We start from the raw sequence: 25631 nt of genomic DNA on the forward strand, positions 1-25631 counted from the left end.
AATCAGAACCAGGAGGAGGGTCTTAGCGCTGTCAATTAGCCTCATTCACTCACTGCTAAACGTGCTAATGGGGGAGAAACAACTTATCATTACAAGAAACCGTTTATCTGCCATCATTGGTAGCTATGCTAACTAAACTGAGCATTCACAGGTTGAATCTGCACAGCTCTGTGCTATGCTAGCTGCAGCACGACACAAATCGAGGGGGAGGAAGGATGAGCAGCACCACATGAGATGGTGATTGACGGCACTGACTGGTTGTTTCTAGCACTGGGAGAAAGCAGAGGAAATAGATTTTTCACAGACTACCTCTCATACCATACTGTCACAACATAATGACAGTTTTAACAAATACGTGAAAAAAAATATTTATATAAAAGTTACTGCAGCTTTAATTTCACTCAGGAGAGGACGGGTCAGGAGGGACGTGGGTTAGAGCTGCTGCTGACTGACTCATCTGTTAAGTGGTAAAAGGTACAAGGGACAAGTTAAATATATGAATATGTTGGTAATTTTTTTCCTTAACTCATTAAATGCTGGTGAAGTGGAGGTAATCAGTAGTCTGTAGCTAAGCTAATTATCCTAAATGGTTGATAATCTCATACAGTCTATCCACCTCTCGGAGAAAAAATGAGCTATAAATTGACACTCTTGCCTTTTTCTCTCTCTCCCTCTCTCTATTTTTTATTTTTATTTTTTTGAAAACCTGATTTTATAACTTTTCTTAGCAGCATAGTAACTGCCACAATCGTTCGTGTCTTCCACTGTCTGCAGCAGAACAGCGTCACGGTGAAACGCTCCAAGCAGGAATGAACCATTTAACGCAGCTGGGGGTGGTTCAGGGCAAATATGGATGTGTGTTTTTCGGTCTGGGAGTGGGAACATTAAATTTTTACTGCTAAAAACAATCTTCAAAAATACAATATGATTAATTTTGTAATTGACGGGGCCCTGTTTTTTTAATTTTTATTTCTATGAACAATAAATAAATAAATAAATTGTGAAGGGCCCTCTGTTGGTCAGGGCCCCTTGAATTGTCATCACTTTCCCCCATATACTGCGCCCCTGCATGTAAGTAACTAAAGTAGTCCAGGTTTTGTCCCAGAAACAAAGCAACCAAAACTAAGTGTCAGAAACTGGAAGATCATGTTTTACTTTTTCATGAAAACACTAACCATGGCCTGCCTCAAAAGTAAGGTTTCATATTCCTACTGTTCACCATCACAGATAATCTGCTGCCATGGTCTATGCGGAAGACACACAACTGAATCTCAAAAACCTTTCACCATGCAACCCCAACAATCACTTATCAGCGGTCTGAGTGGAATTAAAACATGTTCAAACATGCTGTGCACCCTAAAGACCTACTGACACCTACTGAGATCCAACTAGTTTACATGGATGGTTGACCCATCTCACCACCCAGCAATGTTTGCAACCTAGATGTAGATCTACGTTCCATTGAACAAATAACTGCACAATCTGACATTTCAAAAATAAATTCACTTAATGGAAACATGCAAATTAAAAAAAAAAAAAAAAAAAAACTTTGACGAAATGTTTTGGCACTACGATGAGGTGTTTTTTGGGACTATCAAAATGAGTTCATTTCACAAAACTGCAATGGAAACACTTTTTTGCATCACACGAGTCATGTTACCAACAACCAGGATGTTTCCACTGACAAAAACCACAAAGAAGAAAACAGCAGGAAGTAGTTGGTGGATCATGGTGCAACATGTTTTTTAATGACTTATTGTGTGAACAAATTTATTCACTTGATTTTAAATGTGTTACTTATTTAATGCAATAGGAGAAATATTATATATAATATATATAATATTTAACTTATTTAATGGAAACCAGATTCAGCAGGTCCAAAGCTCAGCTGCTAGTCGACTAACACACACTAAGCCTTATCAACATATCACCCCATCTCCCAAATCTCCACCGGCTGCCTGCCAAATACCACATCACTTACAAGATCTTCTCACCTGCAAATTCCTCAGTGTCCAAGACCTTCTTCAATTAAACACACTTAGTCAGACACAACAGTTCTCAGCTATGTGTCTGTTTTCTGTCGCTTGCACGAACCTCTCTCCCATCTAAGTTACAAGATGCTCTTCAAAACATTGTTTGACTTTACCTCTTGAGTTTAATTATGCATTCTATGTAAAACATCCCTGAGTTTCTTGAAAGACACTATGTAGATCTTAGGTATCACTGTTCTTATTACTATACAGTTTATATAAAGTAGCATGACTAAGTTGACGTTATTTAGCATTTTATTTAATCATACAAAATGATTTGTGATTGGTTTACAAAAGCAGTCATGATTAGGGTGTTTTTGTGGAGTACGTGCAGTATGACACAGGTGTTTTGTACTTCTCAGGTTATTTTTTTTAACATTGACCAGGTTTCCTTTATGTGATGTAGTTGCTTTAAGCTAAGTGCGTTTGCCCTTTGATTTGATTTGATTTTTTATTTTGCATACAGTAAACACGAGACTGCTGACATTTAGCATGAGACATGTTTTAAATAAATTATTTGACACACAAAGTTTGAAATGGTTGTGTCTGTCACTGTCTGTCACTGTTGCGTATAATGTATTGTCACATTCTGAGCCTGCCTGAGGTATAATTATTAAACTTTGTGTGTTGATCCCATGGCGAGTTTGAGGCCAAAAGAACCACAATTAGAATTTACAGCTGAATTTGAATCCTATCTTTACTCGAGTTTTACATTATTTACAGATTCAAGAACCAACATATGAGTAAACTCAAACACACTATCATCCTGATTGGTTGCAGAACAGCCCTCAAATATCTGTTAGTCCTTACACAACCTTGTGCTGGTCCTGGTGACATGTATCTTTTGCATAATTGAATTGTGACCAGGTCTGAGTTTAAAAAAATAAAATAAAATTGAGCTAAACTTATTTGTTTTTTGTTTTTTTCTGAAACATGTAACATTAATTTTTTTGTAAATATGTACAGGAAACTTTATTTAACTAGTCCATTGGTAGTAGAAAATGTTTCAGGTTGGTTACAGAAAAACAGTTGGAAATACATGAAGAAACTGCTCCTCAAGCTAAAAAATATGTGTAAGAAATGCAGACATAATTGAGCAGCCGAGTTCAGTAACTGATGGTATCAGTTACTGATACCTGATACACTGTTAACTTTTACACTCCAGTAAAAGTTAACAGTGTAACTTTACCTCACCTTTACCTTATCTTTTTAATGAAAAAAGATAAGGTAAAATTAAAAAGATAAATTTAAAAATGAAATTTAAAAACCATTAGGTCATCAAACAAATCAAAATGTTCTATGGTTTTGATTAGCTTAGCTGGAACCGGGCCCCCAAATGAGATTCACCATCAGGACTTCATACAACATTTGGCCGCCCGTGGCCATGTGCGGGCTGTGCACGAATGAACTGCCAGTGGGGTTGCCAGGTTTAGATATAATCCCGTAAATATCAAACATTAATTTTGATATTGATAAAATTCTGCCAACAAAATTTTATCTGTTGGCAGTTTGAAAAATACACGTATGTCCAGTTAGTAGCTTCTTTGGGTTTATTCATTTGTAGAAATCTATCCTCCAGGTTTGCAATAACATAAAGAACGGAGGATATAATACAGAAAACTGGCAACCCGTACTACCATCTGTCACTCATTCTGTCATTGGGCAGGACACTGTTTCATGATAGCACCAATATTCAGCTAGCAGCTAATAAGTAAGGTAAAAGGGGAAACCAGGAGGCATGGGCTCGGGGGAGAGTACGACCAGGAAAGTATCCTTCGGCGTGGATGATGAAGACAGAGTCAGGATTCTCCGCGGGATAAAGGTAATGCTAATTTAGCTAGCGTCCGATAAGTCATGCTAACGATATTTAATGCTGGCCAGCTGGAAAGCTTGTTGCTCCAGAGCACATACACAATAAACCCTCAGACTGTGGGGAACGTCAGGTGCACCACCTGTGAAGGAGGATGGAGGAGCTACGGAGGCGGTGGAACAGCTTGATTCACGAGCCCTGGAGGGTCACTTTTCCTTTTCGCCAGACTTCATTGGATACAAGAGGGCCGTAGCAGTTCAACGCAATTATTCGCAAACTCATTAACGTAGCCGATGGCCAATTCAATGTGGAAATATGTAAGGTATTTAGATAACATCAGCTTAAAAACTTTCTATCTAGACTAATGTGCTTTATTTTCTTATGACACCTTATTACTTTGAGCGTTGTAGTACATTTACTAATTATGATGCGAAATGAACGTAAAGTACAGTCACTGTTGTAGATGAACTTGCGTGCTGCATTGCTGTTTTGTCATGAATTCATCAGAGAAGTAAATATCATCACAGCCTGTTTTGTATTTCTTTTGAGGGCTTAAAATGATTAGTTTTTGAATGGAGTTTGGTGAGAGGCTATAAAGCATAGCAGTGCTGCATTCGAGGGCATGTCGGAATTTTATATTATAATTAACCAGACGTAAGAAGGGACGGGATATTTTTGTGGTACATTATGGCAAGACGTTTGGACAATGTAAAATGTGCCATTTTTCCTTTTTGTAGCTTTGTACGTCTATATTCATGTTTTAAACGTTTCTTTTGGTTTACCAAAGGAGACTAAATATTTCACGTGTTCCAGTCATATTTATGCAAATACCTTTTTTAATGTAACTACTTTTTTGTTTTTTTTTTTAAATATGCTTTATTTTTTATTTATTTTTTGCTTTGACAACAAATGTAAGTTTATTCTTTTGTTCCCTGACATCTTCCATCCAATTTGTGAACTCACAAGCATCTGCGACCAGAGTTTCTGTGCTGTTTTTGTCCAGCCAGAGTTTTCTTTTTGGGATTGTTTTCATGCATTCGTGGGATCACAGCAATTGCTGCATTAATATTTGATGATTGTTTTTAAGACTTATTTCAGAATTTAGACTCACAATGTGCTGGAATTAAAAGATTCTAACTTTTTCAGGAGTTATGTTCTCTTAAGTTGTCAAAAAATGCCTGTCAAGATCTAAAAGTCACAGTGATAACTGTGTTTGCCAACTCTGGCAGCACATTCAGATTTAATGAGTCATAGAGTGTGTCAGTGAATGGTCCTGCCCTCTGTGGTTTTATGTGTAGCTATGTTTAACCATTTTCCATAGAAACATCCAAACGGCTGTATTAGTGGGACCTGATCCTGTATTTTCAGATTTAAATTGCTCTTACCTGTTTCTGTTGAATAAATCTACACCAAATTTTGTGTATTGTGTTCCATATTATTGTCTATTGATTAATATATGAAGTTGTTGATAGCCTGTCCATATCCAGCTCTTAAATGTCTCTTTCCCCTTGGCAGCTGTCAGAGGATGTTCTCCAGAGGATGAGAGGAGTGGCTAACATTCCTCCAGAATCCTCATCTTCAGCCACAAGTCCTCAGAAAGAAAAAGGTAAAAATTTGACTTTAACTGGTCATTAGCAAATTATCATATCTGAACTTTACTCTCTTGTTGATGTTGAACTTTAAAATGGAAAAACTTCAGTGTTCCGATCATTTCTAATTATAGCATGAAGAAGCAGAGTGTGTTACAGTCAGTAACAGACTCCTAAAAACACATGCACACGCCTACACACACACACACGCACGCTTGGTAAGGAGGAGGGATTACTACAAAGTCTAGACCAGAGATGGGCAACTCCAGGCCTCAAGGACCGGTCTCCTGCAACTTTTAGATGCATCTCAACTTCAACACACCTGAGTCAAATAATGAGGTCATCATCAGGACTCTGGAGAACTTGACTGCATTTGGGAGGTGATTCAGCTATTGGATCTAAGTGTGTTGGACCAGGGAGACATCTAAGAGTTGCAGGACACCGGCCCTCGAGGACCAGGATTGCCCACCACTGGTCTAGACTCAGTGCAATTGGCTAGCTTCCTCAGATCAATGTTTTTTTTTTTTTTTTTTAACAATTAGAATTTTATGATCAGCTGAAACATCTGGATTGATTCAAACACAATTTAGACCACATTGTCTTGAAAGTGGCATGTAATGATATTTGCTGTGAATTTTTAAATATTTTTACATTTTTAAATTGAATGCAAAGAATTTTTTGACGCCATGCCGTCGCATGGCTTGGTCCTTCATCCATTGCACTGTTTATAGGAGGGATCATTCCTGTTCTGTTTCTGTTCTCCTTTTTCTTTTTTCTTGTCTGATAAGTTGCTAAATACAGCAACTAAATCACTAAGTTGGAAGCAGTGGAGTGACTCGTGACCAGGCGTGTGTAGTTGTCACCTTTTAGACAGGTTTGTCAGTCAGATTTATCGGTTTACCTCTCCTGGAAAGAATTCATCATAGCCCGTTCTTTTGTATGTTATGCTGTACATTTAAAGTTGCATTCCTGCTGGAAGGTGAATCTCTGCCTTAGTTTCAAGTTGTTTACATCCTCTGACAGCAGTGGAGTCCAAACTTTGTCGTGCGGGCCAAAATTGTCAAGTCAAAACGACTTGTGGACCAAAAAGAAATCTGAAACTCCAAAAAAATTTGCATTCACCCCCCCACTTCTCAACAATACATTCTAATTAAACAAATAAAGAAGTTATTTTTTTAGGAAAGGAAATTTTAATGATTGCATATCCAAAACGTAAAGAGTTTTTAATGCTGTTTAAAAAAGACATCCAGTTTGCAAATTCTTTTGGGCTGAGATAAAAAATATGGAAACCATTCAGACTATTCTCAGCAATAACAACAGGATTTGGATCACTCTGTCTCTAAAATACTAGCTGTATTAAGTAAGGATTAATACATTAAATAAAGGCAGATTTGAGTTTTGTAAAGTCTGTTCCTCAGTAGAAGTCAAATGACAAATGTAGTTCTATTTACTATGAGATGAAAGAGAAATCAGAAAGTGTGGTTGTTAAAAGTCAAATACTTTGTACTTAATATTTTCCGTTATAGTCAATTTAAATTTGTAATCATTTTGCTCTGATTGAATGTGCATCTGATGGTCTCCCCTACTATCTAAAAAAATAAAATAAGTTGGTTAAAAGGCCTCAATTACTGACCAGTGTTTTGGTGATTAACATTGAAGCCTGGAAAGTAAAAGATATTTTTAATCAAATGCCAATATTAAATCTAAAAGGGGTTTCAGAGTTAAATATGAAAAAAGCCAGTCATATTTATAATATGAATTATGAATATGAATTATAAATATGAATCATGCTCTTCAAGATGTAGAAGAGCTTAAGAGGAAGTACTGCATTGCTGTATTGTCACCGTTTCTCATATAAAATGTTTGGCTTTGTGACCAGGTGCCTCTCGCAGTGCCAGCTCAGCCTCTCAGGCCCCGAGCCCCCCTCACTGGGCCCCGCCCAGCAGCAAGTCTGGGAAGACATTCGCTAAAGATGAACAGAGAAGGTAGGTAAGACGGTCAAATCCAAAACTCATTTATTTCTGGCACACAAATGCAGCATTGACGATCACATTTAGCTTTATGTATTGTAACTACCTCACTTATTAGTTGGCTAGAGGAGATAATGATGTCTTCTATGTAGTCTGCAGTCAGTAACTTATGACTAGACAATTTTTCTCCTATTACAAATGAAATAATCTGCCAATTGAACTAGTTGTTTTTTCATCAATAATAATAAGATATGTAATCCTCTTATTTTACTCCTATACCTTGCTGGATGGTTACTTTTAACTTAGTTTTGTCTTAATTTAACTGTACTAAGCTAATTGCACTAGAAACTAGACCAACAATCCTTGGTAAGATTTTCTGCTTTTGCAGTGTACCTATTGTTGTTATTGACATTTTCTGTTCCTTGATAAATTATTGAAGTAGTTTTGTTGCCTGGCGCTGGTCACTGCATCTAATGGGAAAATTGATAGGGGTGCAGATGTCAAATGCAGACTAGAACTATATGGAATATTTCCATCTTTAAACCAATCTGGACAAATACTTAGGGAAATGAATAATATTCAATTTGTGGTTATGCATATAAAGCTTGACCACTGTAGAAATATTGTCCATTCCTTAATTCATTTTACTTTTTAGTTATTTGTTATTTTAATTTTAATTTACTACACTATAACTAGTTACACCTTTGAAAAAAACTCACAAATGGCCTGAACTGTGAATATTTGACTTGTGGAGACATCTCAGCCAATTTAGTGTAACAATAACACTCAAATGGTTGAGTGGAACACTTGCCAGATCGTAAGAAAATGGAGCCTTTTCTGCAATAATTTATGATTCATGTTGTCATTTTTTTAGGTATGAGCTGCAGCAGACGATACTGAAGGATAGGCTGGCCAAGATGGCGGAAAGAGAGAGGGAGGCAGTGAGAGAGGAGCTGGTTAAAACCATGAGCCGAGAACGACAACAAGCACGAAAGGAAGCAGAGAAGGCCAAAGAATTGGTACACATACACACACACGCACATCAAGCTCACAATGTCTCTCTCTTTGTTGGACACACCTTCTCAATCACATCACAGTACCCAAAGCCCATCCTCCTGAGAAATCTTTCCCTTAGTGAAATCTGTCTTAGAATAATTCCTTACGCAGAAGATAAAAGAATTTGAACATTTGACACAGATCCTCTCTGTCCAGTCAGGCTGAGTTTGAGACTTTTTTTTTTTTTTTTTTAAAAAGGTTTTGTTGGCTCTAGTGGCCTTTATTTGAAAGTAGTTCGACAGGAAAGAGGGTAATGAGAGAGAATGAAGACATGCGGCAAATTTCACCAGCCCGGTAATCGAACCTGCGGCTACCGTCACAAGGACTAAGACCAACATACGTGGGTCGTACTTTGCCCCTGTGCCACCACAGCACCCTGTTTGAGCCTTTTTTAATGGGAATGGACAGAAATGTTAGACTCTTTATATATAAAGCTGATCTTTAGTTATAAAAATGTTAAAATGTATTATTTTCTTTCGCCTTCATTGTTCTGCATTATTTTGCCTTATTGTTTTATGAAATTTTAAATCAGGGTCGAAGGAGATCGGCGGCAATAACGAAACCAAACGCTGTTTCTGCTAGAATTAAATGTGCTCGATTTATTTCCCCACAGATTACAGCAAAATAACATGCATCAAACACTGTTACTGCTAGAACAAATATGCTCGATTTATTCCCCACAGAATACAGTACAAAACACTCTATGACTAAACACGTGATGCTCGATTCATTCAAGTTACCAGCGCTTACCTCGTGAAACTTGGCCGGAGAGCCTTCGGCCTAGAGATAAGCAGTAGCATCAACGTAGCTGGGCATTCGGACGCGATCCACAGCAGACTCTGACCAAAACCGCGGGCTTTTTCGTATTTTATCTCTTAAACAAAGGGATGTCTGCGTGCGTGCAAAGGGGGAGTGGCCATCTCCATCCTTGCAGGCGAGCCATCCACTCAGAGGTAGCCGCTCTCCGACCATGAGCCAATCATGGGCTGAGAGCGTGAACCAGCAGACCAATCAGAGCCCAACCCAAGTCAACCAGAGCCAAGCACGCCCTGTTCACGTGATCTGCATGAGCATGCAGCATGTTCAATTTGCATAATACATTGAGCAGAATAAGTTTTATAAAGAACAATACCCTGAGCAGTTTTATCAAAGAATGAATAATAAATGAATGATTATCAAAGAACATAAAAGATAATAAAAAGATAATAAAAAGATAAAAATACAAAATACCAGATCACTTATCCTGTAAAACACCATACAGTTCAATTAAAAATACTTCTATAACCCAGAAAGAAATTAACTTAATCAGATTTCATAATGATTGAGATGATCTGTGTGTTATTTCAGTTTCTATAGAAACAGCAGTCTTAGTTTTGAGAAAAACATAAGAAGCAGAAGGTACTTGTTGTCTTTTATGGTGCAACAATCAAAACTTCCCATTGACATTAATTCTCCAGTATTTTAAGATTTTCAGGTAAAGTGCATTATAAATAAAATATTATTATTAATATTATAATCTAACATCACCACATTCAGTTGGAAATTACATGTTTGTGAATGTGATGGATTTCATCCTAGAACAATCACAGAGGTAACCTGTAGGGGGAGCTGTTGTCTTTAATTTGCAGGAATGCGTTTTTAGTTTCTGTTCTCCTTTTTCTTTTTTTCTTTTTCACTTTTTGTCTTCAGATTCAAGGTTTTGCAAGAGTTCAGTGGTGTAACTGTTTTAAAAAAAAACTAATTAACTTGAGTGTCTGTGAGTCGGAGGAGATATGTTTTTGTGGAGTCAAGTCATGATTCAGTTTGCTGGGTTTTTTTTTTGTTGCTCCAGCCAAATCGCACATTGGAGTGTTTTGTACTGACACAAATTGCTTCTCGGGTTTGCATTTGTAATTTCCATGGTGATGCTCGCTCTGCCTCACTCCTCTCTTCTTATCCTCACCTATTACCTCCCTGTTTCTTTTCCATCTCGTCCTCTTCACTGTTCTGCCTTCCTCATCTTTTTGCTTTTCTGTCTTTCTTTCTCTCAGCTTCCCACTCCCTCCCTCCTTACCACCTCCATCTCCCTCTGTCTTTTTTTTTTCTGTTTTCTATCCCAGCCCATCATTCTCTCCTTTCTGCCCTGGAGACAGTATTATCAGCGAAGTGCACGCGGTAAATTGCACCCTGAGAGTTTCCTGGGGTTGCAGATAGGAGTGGGGCAGCCTTGGAATTGTAGTTGTGGAAAGGGGAGAGCTTGTTGTACATACCAGTTGGTGCCTTCATGCGACTCTCTCGCTCCCCTACTTCCACCCCCACCCTCTGTGTTAAGACGTGCTGTAGTGCTCGTCTTATCTTCACTCCAACATACTCCTACTTCTAATAAAAAGCCTGCTGGAGGGACGGCGTGAGCAGAATGACCGGTTGTGCGGGACTGGACGTCCTTATGCTAAGAGCTCCTTGTAATTACTTTGTCTGGTGCCATGAATGCATATATGACATGTGGGTAGATTTTCTTTCTTTCATATTTTTAACTCATTTTTTATGAAGCCGGTAGCAGATCAGAAAGCATTTGTCCTCTGGAGATCCAGTCTCACAAATCGGATCCTTTAAATCCAAGACAAACTCAAGAAAGTAGAATTTTGCTTTCTCTTCCAGAGTTTCAAGAACAAAATTGCATCATTATGTTGTTTCAAATCCTGATTTTGAAGTTCAGGATGGTCTTGGGTTATAATCTGCACAGAACCTTTTTCCATGTGTGCTGTATGAGAACAACGGGACAGAACCGATGAAGACTTCTTAATAGTTCTGCACTTGAGTTTTTGTGAAATATGAAATGTCTTGCTCAGAAAGAAGAAATTTGTCTGTCTGTGAGTGGTATTTATTTATTTGTTTGTTGTTTTCTTATCTCTTTAGAAGAGTTATGTCTTTAAAATTACAACACATCTAGGAAGTATGCAGTGCTTCCCTTTTTCCACATTTTATGTACATGTTATAAACTGTTTGCTCAAAATTGTAAAAAAAAATAAATAAATCTACACATAAATACACTGCTCAAAAAAATAAAGGGAACACTCAAATAACACATCCTAGATCTGAATAAATGAAATATTCTCATTGAATACTTTGTTCTGTATAAAGTTGAATGTGCTGACAACAAAATCACACAAAAATCATCAATGGAAATCAAATTTATTAACCAATGGAGGCCTGGATTTGGAGCCACACACAAAATTAAAGTGAAATGTTCCCTTTATTTTTTTTGAGCAGTATATATCCTCACCTATGAAGTTTTATTTTAGTGATGTGTAACTTTGAGTGCTGAATCCATGAAACATGCTGGAGCAAATCCACTCATGAGAGAAGGCTTCAGACTTTTACATGAGAAGCGTCAGTAAGACTTTTCTGTCCAGTTTCCAAAGTGTGTTCAGAGTTTTATTAGCCTGTCATGGGCCAGTTACTTGTCTCAAGGTTTACCACGGTTTTAAGAACTTGCTATCTTAAAAACCTTAAAAATGTTCTGTCATGTAGTTCCTGTGGTTTAAAGACCCTTTAATAAAATCCTAGAGAAAGTTTTGGAGCTTGGAGTAGTCACCGATCTGTTCCCTGTCTTGGCCCACTTGCACTCATTTCTCATTCACACGAAAAGCAGCTGTCTTCTTCGAAAGTTATGTGCCGAGAGCTAAATTATACTGCTTACTTCTGTTATTGTCATCACACTCCTTTAAAGGTAAAGTTGGGATTCTGAAAACCTAGCAGGATGCAGGCTAGCTAGCAAAGCCTGACTAATTAGCCTGCTAATGTTAGCTTTCCGTGTTGCTCTGTGAGCAGCAGCACTAACAGTCAGCTGTTATAGTTAGCCACAGAAACTGGACATTTTACTCAAGGTTATCATATCTCATGGCTAACATTAGCAAGTATTGCAGCAACTAGCACTATAAGCTAAAGAGAATGGCCTTTATGTGTTCCCTAGAAAATGTGGGCAACTTATGCTGAGATCCCCTAAAGGCTGCCAACATTTATTTATTTATTTTTTTAATTTTATTTTAAGTTTCCAAAGTTTAGAACATACAGTTAAAAAGACAAAACAAAGCCCAGATGCACAGGTCAAAGCATAAAACATTGCAGTTGACATATATACCCACACAGCACATATACATAGTCACATACAAGGGTACACATACATAGGGGGGCGACAGAGGGGAGAGACCATAGAAGGATTTGATCAGCTTAGTCTGATCTTCGAAAAGTGTTCCAAGAAGGGAGTCCAGTAACATGAGAAAGTGTCTTTAGAGTCTTTCCGAAGTCTCTCCATTTGTATCATGGACATCATGTCCGTCACCCACAGGTGGAAGGAAGGAGGAGCAGAGGACCTCCAGTTTCTTAAGATTAGTCTCTTGGCAATAATCGGTCCCAGATCCAATGGCTGCCGCATTGCAGCAGGTACAGACCCGGGCACCCGAGGGCATCCAAAGATTATAAGTCCTGGTTCAGGTTGTAAGAGAGTCTCATATGCCTTGGAATACCAATCAAATATTTTTGACCAAAGACCAGTTAGCAAAAAGTTAGCTTTTTGGTCTTTTTGGACAAGACCAAAAAGCATGAGACAGTGTGCCTTCAGACATGTTACACCTGTCACACATTGGAGAGACAGAGGGGTAAATCTTGTGCAATCTGACCTTTGAATAGTGTAACCGATGTGTGATTTTAAACTGAATGGTAACACTTTATTTGAAGGGGGTTGAATAAGACTGACATGACACTTTCATAAACATGACATAACACCTGTCATGAACATGAATAAGTCTTTATGAATATTTATGACTGTTGTCATAAAGCGTCATTCGGTAAATTGTGACACTTTTAATACAAAGTTGACATTATTCAAAATGTCTTTATGACAACTTGACATTAACCAGGAAATCATTACTGTTTAAACTTTAGCTTTAATAACATAAAGTTACCTAATTATTAAAGTGCAATCAATAATACTTTTATAACAAATTTATATCAGCTCATTCTTTGGGTACAGTAAGGCCTAAGTAGGTAACATGGCTCTCAACCAATTTGAATGGGACTTTTTGTAGAAATCCTAATAGGTACGAATTGGATAGAGGCATCAATTCACTCTTTGACCAATTGATTGTATATCCAGAGATTTTACTAAAGATGTAATCAAGCTGAGGAGGAAGGGGACAGATTTTACTGTGTCATGTAAATATAATATCACATCATCAGCGTATAAACTGATGACTGTTTCAACACCACCGATTCGAAGGCCTTCAATATGCGGGTGCACCCTTATCTCCACAGCAAGTAGCTCCAGCGCAATAGCAAAAAGCGCTGGAGACAGCGGGCAGCCCTGCTGAACTGAGCGCTGCAGGCGAAACGGAGCTGACCGATCATTATTTGTCAGGATGGAACAAATAGGCTCTTGATATATCAGTTGCACCCAGGAGATGAAAGTCTCACCGAAACCGAATCTGCGCAATGATTCAAACATATACGGCCATTCGACCTGGTCAAAGGCTTTATGTGCATCAAGGGCCAGAATAGAGGCATTAATGTTTCTATGGTCGAAGTATACTGTATTAAGTAATTGTCTTACATTGAAAAAAGACAGTCTGCCAGGGATAAACCCAGTCTGGTCAGGATGGATAATGGATGGTAAGCATTTGTTCAGTCTAGCGGCCAAGATTTTTGTGATTATCTTGCGATCAACATTTTGCAGTGCAATCGGGCGAAAGCTAGCAGGATCTGTTTTATCCCTCCCCTTTTTAAGAAAAAGAGGAATGTTAGCCTCGTAAAGAGTTTTGGGCAGTTTTCCATCTTTTTTTTGAAGCAGACATCATTCTAATCAAGAGTGGTGCAAGAAGGTCACAGAATTTCTTATAGAAATCCAAGCCAAAACCGTCCGGCCCAGCAGCTTTGCCAGATGGAAGGGATTTTATAGCTTCTCTGACCTCTTGAAGCGTCAAGTCAGACTCGAGGTAGTCTCTGTCCGGCTTATTCAGTTTAGGCAGCGGGAGGGATTCAAAAAAATTGTTAAAATCGGATTGTGTTGCATTATTCTCGGACGAATACAGCGTGGCGTAGAACTCTCTAAATCTGCGATTTATGTCAGCAGGATTGGTTAAGAGTGTGCCGATTTTTGACTTAATGTTATAGATTGACCTTGTGGCTTGGGCACCCTTCAGTTGTAGCGCTAACAGTTTACCAGGCTTATCTCCAAGCTCAAAATTCTTTTGTCGTAGTTTCCAAAGCAGATTACTAACCTGGCTGCTCATAATTCCATTATATTCATATCTGAGTTTAAGTATTTCCTTATAGTCATCGAGTGATTCAGAGATTTGGTACTTCCTTTCCAAATTGGAGAGGGCACAGATGATTTCAGACGGAGGTTTCTCTCTCTCTTTTTTAAGGGCTGAAGTGTAGGAGATTATTTCGCCACGCAAAACTGTCTTTAATGCTTCCCATAAGATGGAATCTGACACTTCACCATTATCGTTTATTTCTATAAAGTCCTTTAATTTAGAGGTTATGTTTTTAATAAAGTTATCATCATTGAGAAAATTTGCGTTAAGTCACCAGGAGTAAGCCTGCCTGGGAAGGGAGATATTTAAAGACATAGCTAGGGGGCAATGATCAGAAATCAGAATGTTATGATATTTAGAATCAGCAATTTGAGAGACGAGATTGTTACTTATTAGAAAATAATCGATCCTGCTGTAAGATTTATGCACATGAGAGTAAAATGAGTAATCTCTACTTGTAGGATGTTGAGCCCTCCAAATATCAACCATATTCCTAGATTTGAGAAGATTATTTAGAAGTTTGGTGGATGCCAGTTCTGATGCTGGTCGTTTAGATGATCTGTCGAGAAAAGGGTCAAGACAACAGTTCAAATCCCTGCTATTACTACGTTTGAACAGCCATCATCTGGAAGTAGGTCAGAAACTTTTCTAAAAAAAAATTAGGATCATCTGGGTTTGGCCCATATACATTGAGGAGAGTTAATGGTTTCGAGTTTATGGTGCCAGTTACCATCATGTACCCGCCCATTGGGTCACTGACGACAGAAGATGTCTGAAATGGGACATTCTTTCTCAATAATATGGCCACACCACGAGCATGTGGGGTGAATGGCGACTGGTATATTTGGGACACCCAGCTACACTTCAGTCTATGTTGTGCATCTTTTCTAATATGGGTCTCTTGTAGAAAAATAATGTCTGCAGCTGAGGACTTAAGGTGTTTAAAAACTTTTCACCTCTTTATTGCAGTACCAAGACCTTTTACATTCCATGAGATCAGTTGGCTGCCAACATTTCTAAATCCAGCATGTTTCATAAGTAATCACTGTGCAGTAGACCCAATTTAAAGGCTATGTGGGAACTTTAGACATGACTCATTAAGTCTCGAGAGCTAATCCTAAATTTGCAAGTAGATATTTTGACAGTGTTTAGAGCAAACTAAACTGCCGAGTCTAAATGGGGTTCTAACTTGGACATCATTGTGTTAACATGTCCCACATAAACAAAACTAATTTTGTAGAGCCACGATAGCCACAATAATTCAAAACAAAAATTGATGGTGTAATAGTGAAAAATGATAATGTATTTACATACTGCTGGATGAAAACAATTCTCATGTTAAATTTGCGTCATTAACTATTTTAGCTGTAGAACAGGCAGCAAACTCACAACAGGCAGTTTATTAGTTTGACCATATTCAACATTCAGTCTGTTTTCAAAAAATACAATAAAGTGTTTCCTGTCCAGGATAAATCATAATTTCATAAAAGGAACAACATTTTCTCACAAACCAGATATTTGCAAAATGAAAAATACATATAAGTTGTTTTAAATATACATTATTATTATAGCAATTATGAAATACCCTGCTCATGTAGGAAAGATAATCTGAAATAAGTAAGTCATTAATTTCAATTCTAGCTCATTTCACAGTTTTTTGTTTTTTTATTATTTAGTATTTTTTGTCCTGGCTCAGACAAGCTTACACCTAAACTTGTGATAAATACCTTAAAATATATGTCAAGAAAAAGACGTCTTTGGACCATGTAGTCAACATTAAGACATATTTACTCTGTCAACATTCAAATTTGAATGTGGCAAACACATTCAGTGAAACGGGGAACAGTTTCAGTAAGACTGACCATATGGGAAGATTGGAAACACAAGCTTCCAGTAAATGATTGAACATTTACTATATAACTGGGTGGAAGAAGGACGTAAGGATGAAAAAGATGTGACTGAACATTTTGTGAAGAGTTGGAATGAAGAATATAGAGGAGGCAAGAATGAATGGGATTGAAAGAGCAGATGACGCGCTTTTCCTCAAAAGAAGGGAATGAACCAATGGATGAATAAGAAGTCTTTAAAAGTGATTTAACATTTCCCGAAGGATCACGGGGAGGTGAAGAGATTAGCAACAACGGGCCCCTGAAAAGGGAAGGGAGTACCTATTTGTAATGTTTCTTTAGGCAATTGGATTTCGTATTGCTATATGATTAAAAGGAAATTTGCAAGATGATTAAACATTTTGCACCATTAGGAGTTGCTGGAAAAGACTGACAGGAAGGAAGGGGGAGAAGGAGACGGATTGATGGAGCAAAATCTGAAGCATCAGACAAATAACATGAAAAGGATGAAAGGAAAGAGACTGACTGAATAAAATGACAGATGGTATAACTGCCAGAGAAATCAAGAAAGTTAGCTTCCACTTATTAACAGATGTGGATGAGGGAGCAAAATTGAATATGATTAAATATTATATAAATTTAAAACACCTCTTTTTAAAATGTCTGTGGGATGTAATCAAAAATGTAAATCTCTGGTAAGGATTTAATTAGACCCTATATTTCTTCCCATCTAAAATGGCTAAGATTTGGCATATGTATGTCACATCTGGTGCACACGGTGAGAACATTACTTGAGATTTTCTCTGTTTAAGAGTCAGACATTTAGTCTTGATGTGGTCCTAACTGTTGAATTCAGAGTGAACATCATGTTAATCTGAATCCTTCAGAATTCTGATTGGAATTAGGTGTCTGGTAAGGGGTTAAAAAAGATCTCAAAAGAATTTGATCCAGATCTGTTTTTGTCTTTTTCTTGTTTTGTAGTAAGCAAACTCTTTCTACATGTTTCCACTTACAGATTTTCAGTCTGTCAGTATAGTCTTAAGACATTGATGATGAAAGTTATCAAAAGCTTTTTGAATGATCACAGCAGGTGGGTGTGACCAAGCCTCAAAATCTGACTTCTCACCATGGAAGATGAAACTTCAAAAACTTCCACACACAAGGTTGTAGCTGACAAACCTGTCAAGATGAAGTTGAGTTATGATTGACTGGGCCGGGTGGGCGCACTGAATTTTGATATCTCACCATTCCCATATGGTTGGCTCTAAACATGATGCCATTTGCAACAAACAGAATAAGAATATTTGTCAACCTACAGTCAGATCAGATCAATTGGACTGCACTATAGCTTGAATCAACTGTGCCGCTTAGAATATTTATTATTGAGTATTGTGGATACGATGTACCTTCCTGATGCATCAGATCCACACCAAGCCTATATAGTAACTTGATGACATTGCCCATATGCAGGGTTTAAGTAAAAAAAAAAAAAATCACATATTTCTGTGGTGACAGTCTGTATATGTTTTGAACCATCTAATAGATGACAATTTCAAATGACCTATTCCAAATACTACATGGAGTCTTCAATAATCCTTCACCACAGAATAGCAGGCAATTACAACTTCCTTCAGAAAGGTTGGATTTTAATTGAACTGAACATAATTTCAGTCTTGTTTTAATTGCCGCCTAGTGGCTAAATGCATGAACAGCATGTAAGGCTCACTAAATGAGTAGAAGGGCAATGAGGAAAATTCATGGTAGTGAGAAGGCCTGAGTGGCATCTAGAGCAGGAGCTCCTCAGTGCTGCTTGACTTGTTTGTCTTTTGTTCAGTGAATAAAACTGGGTTAATTTTTGTTGTCAACTGAATCTAAAATTCTTTAGATTCAGTTGAATGTTGAATGGACAGAATCTTAGTACCATATTTTATTTATCCACATGACATTCTGTCAATAAAATGTTTTTGGGTAAGAAACTTAAGAAAGGGATTAAGTAGCAAAGATTTGAATTCACCCAGAGTAAGATCCCTTGTTACTTCACTGTTTTTTTTTTTCTTGTACTTCCTTATGAAATTGAAAAGCAGAGCAAACAGAGTTTACCCTTGAGTGCTTGAATAAAAATGAGAGGTGAAGGGAGAGAGAAAATGTTCAGGTGACTCAGTTCTTTCCGTCCCTTTGTGGATGGGTGCTGCTCTGAGTCACAAGTCAGAGAGCCAGACAATGATGCGAGGCATGTGCTATTTACTGGCTTCCTCCCTTCTCTCCATCACTTCTTCCTGTCTTTTGTTGTGTTCGCGTTGAACCGCCTGATCCTTTCATTCCTCCATCCTTTTCTGCATCATGAGCCAAGGACCTCTCCCACCGCGCGGCTCCCAGAATGCTCTTTGTTAATCGCAAATCTTTTGTAGATTAATTTCAGAATGAGAGCAGGGAATAAGAGAATGAGAAGAAAGGAGGGAAGCCGAAGAGAAGAACTAAGAAGGATTTTCTCTTTTTTTCCAGTGTGCTAATGGCCTTTTGGTGCCTGTTGAAAGCAAAAGAAGGTTATAAGTCATATTAGCATATGGTAAATTTCTCTCCCTGTTCTCGCAGAACAATTAGGAAGCTTATTTTATTAACTGCCCTTTACCTTCTTCAGATGGAGCTTCAGCTAATAAAAAATGTCATCCATGCTTTTTTTATGTTTTTAAACTCGTTTTGTCAAGCTTCATTATATGAACTGCAACTTCTTGGTAAAAAGTCAATTTAAGATTCTTCAGTTGTTTAATGAAGCTATAGCTTTTTCAAATAATAATTTAATGGTTTAATAACAGTTTAACAAAGCAAGTCCACTAATTGAATTCAAGCCTGGTTTAGGGTTTTTTGGATTAGTAGGATTGACATTTCAATTAGCCCTAACCCTAGCTGAAAATTGTGGAGTGCCTTTAGACGACACCAGATGGCAGCAAAACCATGTTCAGTCTTTTTTTATATTCCTTCCTTTCCTTCCAGTGCTTCCCTTTGTTCTGATCATGTATATTATCAGGTGAAAAATAAAGCCTGAAATGTTCCTGGAACGTATTAATGTCTTCTCTATCACCTTACCCTTTACAGTAACCTTTTATTGTCTCCATTGCTTTCATTCTATTGTAATTGGCCTTGGACTGACACAGTGAAATGTAACTTTGTGTCATAATGTTCAGTGACATAAAATAGATGCTGGCGTTCTTTGTCTCACCTATGCTCTGACGGCTTGTGAGAGTACTGCTGTATTGTTACACAGGAAGTAATTACGCCCATTTGCAACAGTTGACTGAGGGGGTTTTCAGTCTTCACAGGGGGCGCCTTTGAATTTCTAGACTTTGTGTTTTAGTTTCTATGCAGCTGTTAATCAGTCTTAAAATTCCGCAGAATCATGGGCTATTAAAGTTGGGCTGAGATGAGATGAACAGCAAGATATGAAACATTACATATTTTATTTTAGGTTTAATCAGCGGAGAGTTTGTTCAATATCGATACAGAATGTCAATAAATGACACCTTTTGCCTCAGAAAGTTCAGAGCTAGTTATCTGTGCAATGCATGCTAGTATGACTTATTTCTAACCAAGTTTGTTTGGTTTTCACCTTGCTTTCTTCTGAATACATGCCACTATTTCTCCTTGTTTGATATACTGTTTGTCCATTCATCTTTTTGACTTGTAAAACAACAGTAAATTGTACTTAAAACACTTAGCAGGATACTTTTCTGCCATAATGGTAGCAACATCTCTGTAATGGATCATTATTATGACTTTTGAAACAGTGGCACATGAGTTTTAAGGAGCTACTTTTCTAACTTCCTATTGCACCTAGCTGCAGTACTAATATTAGTTTGTACATACAGAATGTTACTTTATATTTTGTTTTATTTTTATCATGCCTTTTTTCTATTTGCTGCTGCTTGTGTAAATTTTGTTATGTGCAGATGGTTCATGCTTGCACCTGTTTAATCCTGACCCATGTTACGTCTAGTTCTTCAGTTTTTAACCTAGTATTTATATTTTAAAAGTTCAAAAAACAAACAGACCTTTATATGCATTAATTTGCACAACAAAAACCATCTTGTCTCTACCCCAGAAGCCAACATCCACAGTCTTCCTTAACGTTGCTTTTGTTGTTACAACCAATCAGCAAAGAAGACGAATGGTGGTCTTAGATTGACTACAGCAGCTTCCTAAGCTGCATTTTTCGTCACATATGTTAAATACCTTCAACAAAAATATCTGCTAATACTGATCAGTAAATAGACGAAGGTCTAATGTTCTGTTTTTAGATTTGAACTGTATCATTGTGGCTGTTGCTTGATCTGTCCCAGCCTTGTATTTAACATTCCTGTTCGACAAAGGCCTTTACTCTGTTCCTGCTGTTAAATTGGGTTTCTACAGTGGTGATTCTACTTTCAAGTTAGCTTGCTCTCCATTTGCCTGCCAGCCTCTGTGGAATGAGACAGTTGTTTCCTCTGATTGGACAAACCTTCATCTTGTGTTTTTACCTGAAATCAAATAATCAGTTAAAGATTCTCCTGCTAATGGAGCGACATTGTTGTGTCTCCCTACCACTCTAGAGAAACTCATTCAGTCTCTGGTTGTGAAACAGCTGCACTGAGAGACACACACGCGCACACACACACACGCCTGCACACTTACACACACACACACACACACACACACGCACATACAGAATTGATACAAACAGAGACAGATGGGACACGCTTCATTATAGCATTACATATGAGCTGGTGAATTGCTTGATGTCTTATCATGTACTCCTCAGACTGCTTATTTAGTCCGACATATGGCAACACGCTGCTATAATGCCGTTTAGGTGAGTGAAAAAAAGGTCAAACGAGCTGTGTAAAAGCACGTGTTCTGCTTTCATGTCACTCAAGAACATTTAAACACACTAGAGTAATTTAAAATGTTTATGCATGCAATACAAAGGAAGCTACTAACAAGTATGTCATTTTACAAACGGGAAAACTTTAGGAAAGTAAATGTTCATCTCAGATAAAATTGCAGTGTTTTTTTTATTTTTTATTTGGGTATGTGGTATTAGAATCCAACCTAATGGCTTGGACTAGAGTGAGTTTTCATAATCAGTGAAATAATCTGTAATCATATAATCAATCAATAATCAATAATCTGATGTGTAATGACGGTAAAATGTAATGTTTCAATTGTTGAATATGTTCTATGACTTTGTATTTTTTGTGTTTTTATGATGTAAAGCACGTTGAAGTGCCTTGTTGCTAAAATATGCTATTCTAATAGTTTGATTTGATTTTTGATTTAATTTGTTACGTTATCATAACCTTGTGAAAAAAATCACAGTTTCAACATAACATAGTATTTGCACAGAAATCTGTAAAAAAAACAAAAACAAAAACAAAACAACAAAAAACTATTTGCTTTTATTTAAAACAGAAAAGCAACCTACTGCTGGCATAAATATATTGGTTTTTATAGTTGTAATAATCATTTATGTTTTTGATATTGCTATTAGTATTACTGTAAGTATTTGTTCCATGGGTTATTATACTTTTTGCTAGCAGGCCAATATTACCTGGCTAATTAGTCAAAGTATCTGCTCAGTTAGCTAGCTCGCAGTCAGCTGTTTGGCAGAGAGTGAGTAGCATTTACACATTATGACTGTGTTTCTTGTGATCAGGAAAAATTTCCTAATAGTCCAGTGTGTCTATCCTGTACACTGGTCACTCCTGTAATTTCTTTGTCATCTCTTTAAAAGCATTTAGAAGGAGCATGCCAGAAAAGTTTGGACATTTTGACATTGAAATATTTGAAGACATTGTACCTTGATGGCGTTAAATGACCCATACCTAATTTCACCACAAGTGTCATAATATTGATAATAATGAATTTATAAGGGCAATTGTGACATAACAACTAGCTGGTTGGTATCTGCTAATGACACAAGAGTTAGCATCTTACTGGTGCTAATCTGAAGGATTAGTTTTTATGGAACCTTTTTAATCAGGTTGAAAACCGTAGTGATTTTTTACATGGTGAAACCTGAACTGGATAATTATATAATTCTAGATGGAATAAAAATTCTTGAAAACACACTTTGACATTTACAAAACAAACAAAAAATATATATTGGTGAAAACACAAAAAAGAAAGAACTTCAGTCCTTTTTATTTTTGGCATGTGGTATTTCATCCTGATTATAGATTACTTAAAACTCAGAGACCTGTATTTGTTAAAATCTTCCATCTTGAGGTTTCGACCAAAATATCGTGAAAATCACATCTTGCTTTGTTCTTAAAAATCCAATATCTCGTCTAGTGAACAGGATGCATTATTACATCCATATTACATAATAGTTGCTTGCCCCTTAAAATAATGCAGATTTTTCCAGGCCCATTTCAACATACTGATTCAGGATTGTTGTGCCAGGCATTTCTGAAAACAGCCCACAGAATGGACCCCGATTGACCGATTTTGCTGATTTTGCTATGATGTCCATTTAAGCCAAGAATTTGGTTGCACAACTAATCTTTTTTTCTACTTAAGGATAGCTTAGACGGAACTGAAACAGATAGCACATACTTACAGCCATATAATTTGGATGAAAAATAAGTACGAAAAGTCAAGTGTGATAAAGAAGAGAAAAGGAGACTGATAAGACTTGGAGAAGGAAGGGAAATGTTGAGGCTGAAAGAAGAAATGGTAGCAGCGGCACTGAAGAAATAGCGTGAAGAAGGTGAGTGACTGGCTGGATGGACGAGGAGGAAGAGGAGGAGGTGAAGAAGGCTGAGGTAGCAGATAAGCTTGCTGTTGTATCAGTAATTGTAATCTGCAGGAGCTGACATGGGTTTGCATGTAAAGCCATTAGGGCGACTGTGTGCACAAAAGCTCATTTTCTACAACTGCAACATCTGATAGGGAGGTGAGGCGACCTGAAGAGTAGAAAAGGAAGGCAGACAGCAGGGGAATTTTGATCTTGGTTTATGTTTTAAATTGGCATATTAAGAAAAAATGAACATTTTTGAAAGATTACTCTTTACAGTTCAGTTTTTTTTCATTCCAGTATGTGAACTTAAAGAAAGTGTGCATTTTTTTACTTGTCTACATGTTTGTGTCATTGTGTGCTTCATCTCTGCAGATGAAGAGCAGTTAAAGACAGGAACCGTACGGATGAATAGGAGGAGGAGCAGGAAGGAAGGAGGAGGAGAAGAGGCCGGTGGCCCATTTTATCCCACTGTGTTTTCTGTGTAGCTGCCTGGCTGTAATTATCAGTTTGATTATTATTGAGTGCTAATTCACTGCCTCGCCGGGAGCTATGTGTTAAATAAATGCAGCCGAGTAAATAGATAGTGGGGCAGAAAGATGCAGTGGGAGAACAGACTGCCGCTGCTATCAGATGGCATCACAGCACACAAACTAGCCGCACGGGAAGAGAGAGATTTATTAGTTTATATTAATACGGGTCTGTCCCATGCCGTACTCATGAGCCAAAAACATTAGCGTTCTGTGGCCATGCGATGTACTGATGATCTGTTGGACAGTTTAACATTAATGTACTGATGCTTTCGTCATCAGTTCCTTCTGGACTGGATCTGGTATTTGGCCCTCCGTAGCTGATATCACTGTGGCATGTACCCGGCAGACACGCAGACTAACAACTCAACCATCCACCATCTGTTGTCACTACAGCTCAATCTCAAAACTGCTGCATAGTATGCCTGTTGTAGGTATGAATTTCTGTAAAAAGATTGGTTTTCCCTTTCTGAATTCCTTATGTTTGTATCTTTAGTTATGGTCTTTTATTAAAAAAAGGTCAAAAACTCTAGCTGTAAACATCTCACAAGACCTTAACCAAATTGCCAAATGAATCTCAGTCTTATTGTGTCACTCAGTATTTATTAATAGAAATGCTTACATTTTTGGCCATGTCAAGTTTTGAGGGAGCATTTGCTGCGTAACAGGGTTTAAAACAGCAGTTTTAAACAAAGACAAAGAGATTACAGACTTAATATTTCACCCTGTCTGGAGTTTCACTAAAATCTCTGGTGAATGTAGATATTTACCCTAAACTTGAGATTTTTTTCTCTCTTTTGAAAGACTTCCAACATTTCGAAATCCCTGTTATTCAGTGACTGAGGTTTGAAAGCTCCAAAGGATAAAACAGAGCAATTTGGTTATACTCTTTTTCTCATCACGGGCAAACGTCCCCAACGTTTGCCTGTGACGTATGTTATGTGCTATGAAGCTTAAAGGAAATTCCCTCACTGTAAACAACCGTTCTTCACTGTGAGGAGAGAAGTGTCGAACTGAATGAGTGGCTGCTAATGTTAATTCAGTATCAGGAAGCATGACCAACACAGACTGACGGCTTCATCCACTTTCCCCCGCTGAAGCAACAGTCAGACAACAAAACAACATAGAAAATCAACGTCGTATTCATCTTCTCCAGTTTGCTGTTTGGCTCGGTTGAAATTCTATCAGAGAAATCCAGTTGAATGGGAGAAAGCCCAGACTGTGCTGTGAAGCGAGATTTGAATCAAGCGGAATTACACAAAAACACGATGGCTAGGCTGGTCACCAGCTAATTTCTCTGTGCTGTAGCCCCAGTGAACAACAAGTCTTGGAAAACACTGGAAACAGCCTAGTAGAGACACTTTCTGGTGCAAGCTTTACACCTTCCTTAGTGCCTTAGTATAATTTAGTGGAAGCATTACAGCGTTTTTCTGGAATGAAAATTATGATATTGTACCTTGTCTTTTGGAAACAACAAATAGATTTGTTGTTTCAGGGGAGCAAGGAATGACCAAGCAGCGCTGACACACGTCCCACTGACTCCTTCCACATCTAATTAAGGACCTGCCCCAATATTATTCCCTTGCTATCTGAGTGAGGAGTCACATACTTTGAAAAAAACATGGTAATTGTTTTAGCCATATATTTGGACATAATTTTTGACTGTATTATTTTAATATGGTGTTGCTAAAGGGGGAGTGTGTGTGTGTGTGTGTATAAAAAATTCCCTTCTCACCC

At 37.7% G+C, this 25631-nt stretch overlaps 1 protein-coding gene across 4 annotated transcripts in view; it reads left to right on the forward strand.

Moving 5' to 3' along the window:
- The first annotated feature begins 3643 nt into the window (after window positions 1-3643).
- The window catches only part of chchd6a (coiled-coil-helix-coiled-coil-helix domain containing 6a), a 115635-nt gene continuing 93647 nt past the window's right edge, over window positions 3644-25631 (forward strand). For 2 of the 4 annotated variants that reach the window (XM_015061123.1, XM_015061122.1), the window contains exons 1-4: window positions 3645-3852; window positions 5356-5446; window positions 7309-7414; window positions 8274-8418. In XM_015061123.1, coding sequence (XP_014916609.1) covers window positions 3769-3852; window positions 5356-5446; window positions 7309-7414; window positions 8274-8418 — 426 coding nt within the window. In that variant the 5' untranslated portion in view covers window positions 3645-3768. Of the gene's footprint in view, window positions 3853-5355; window positions 5447-7308; window positions 7415-8273; window positions 8419-25631 lie in introns of all 4 variants that reach the window. The other 2 variants (XM_015061121.1, XM_015061124.1) reach the window with 2 other exon arrangements.

The sequence above is a fragment of the Poecilia latipinna genome, unplaced genomic scaffold (genome assembly GCF_001443285.1).
Source record: "Poecilia latipinna isolate Pla-1442-1.1 unplaced genomic scaffold, P_latipinna-1.0 Scaffold1781, whole genome shotgun sequence".
Classification (NCBI taxonomy): domain Eukaryota; kingdom Metazoa; phylum Chordata; class Actinopteri; order Cyprinodontiformes; family Poeciliidae; genus Poecilia; species Poecilia latipinna.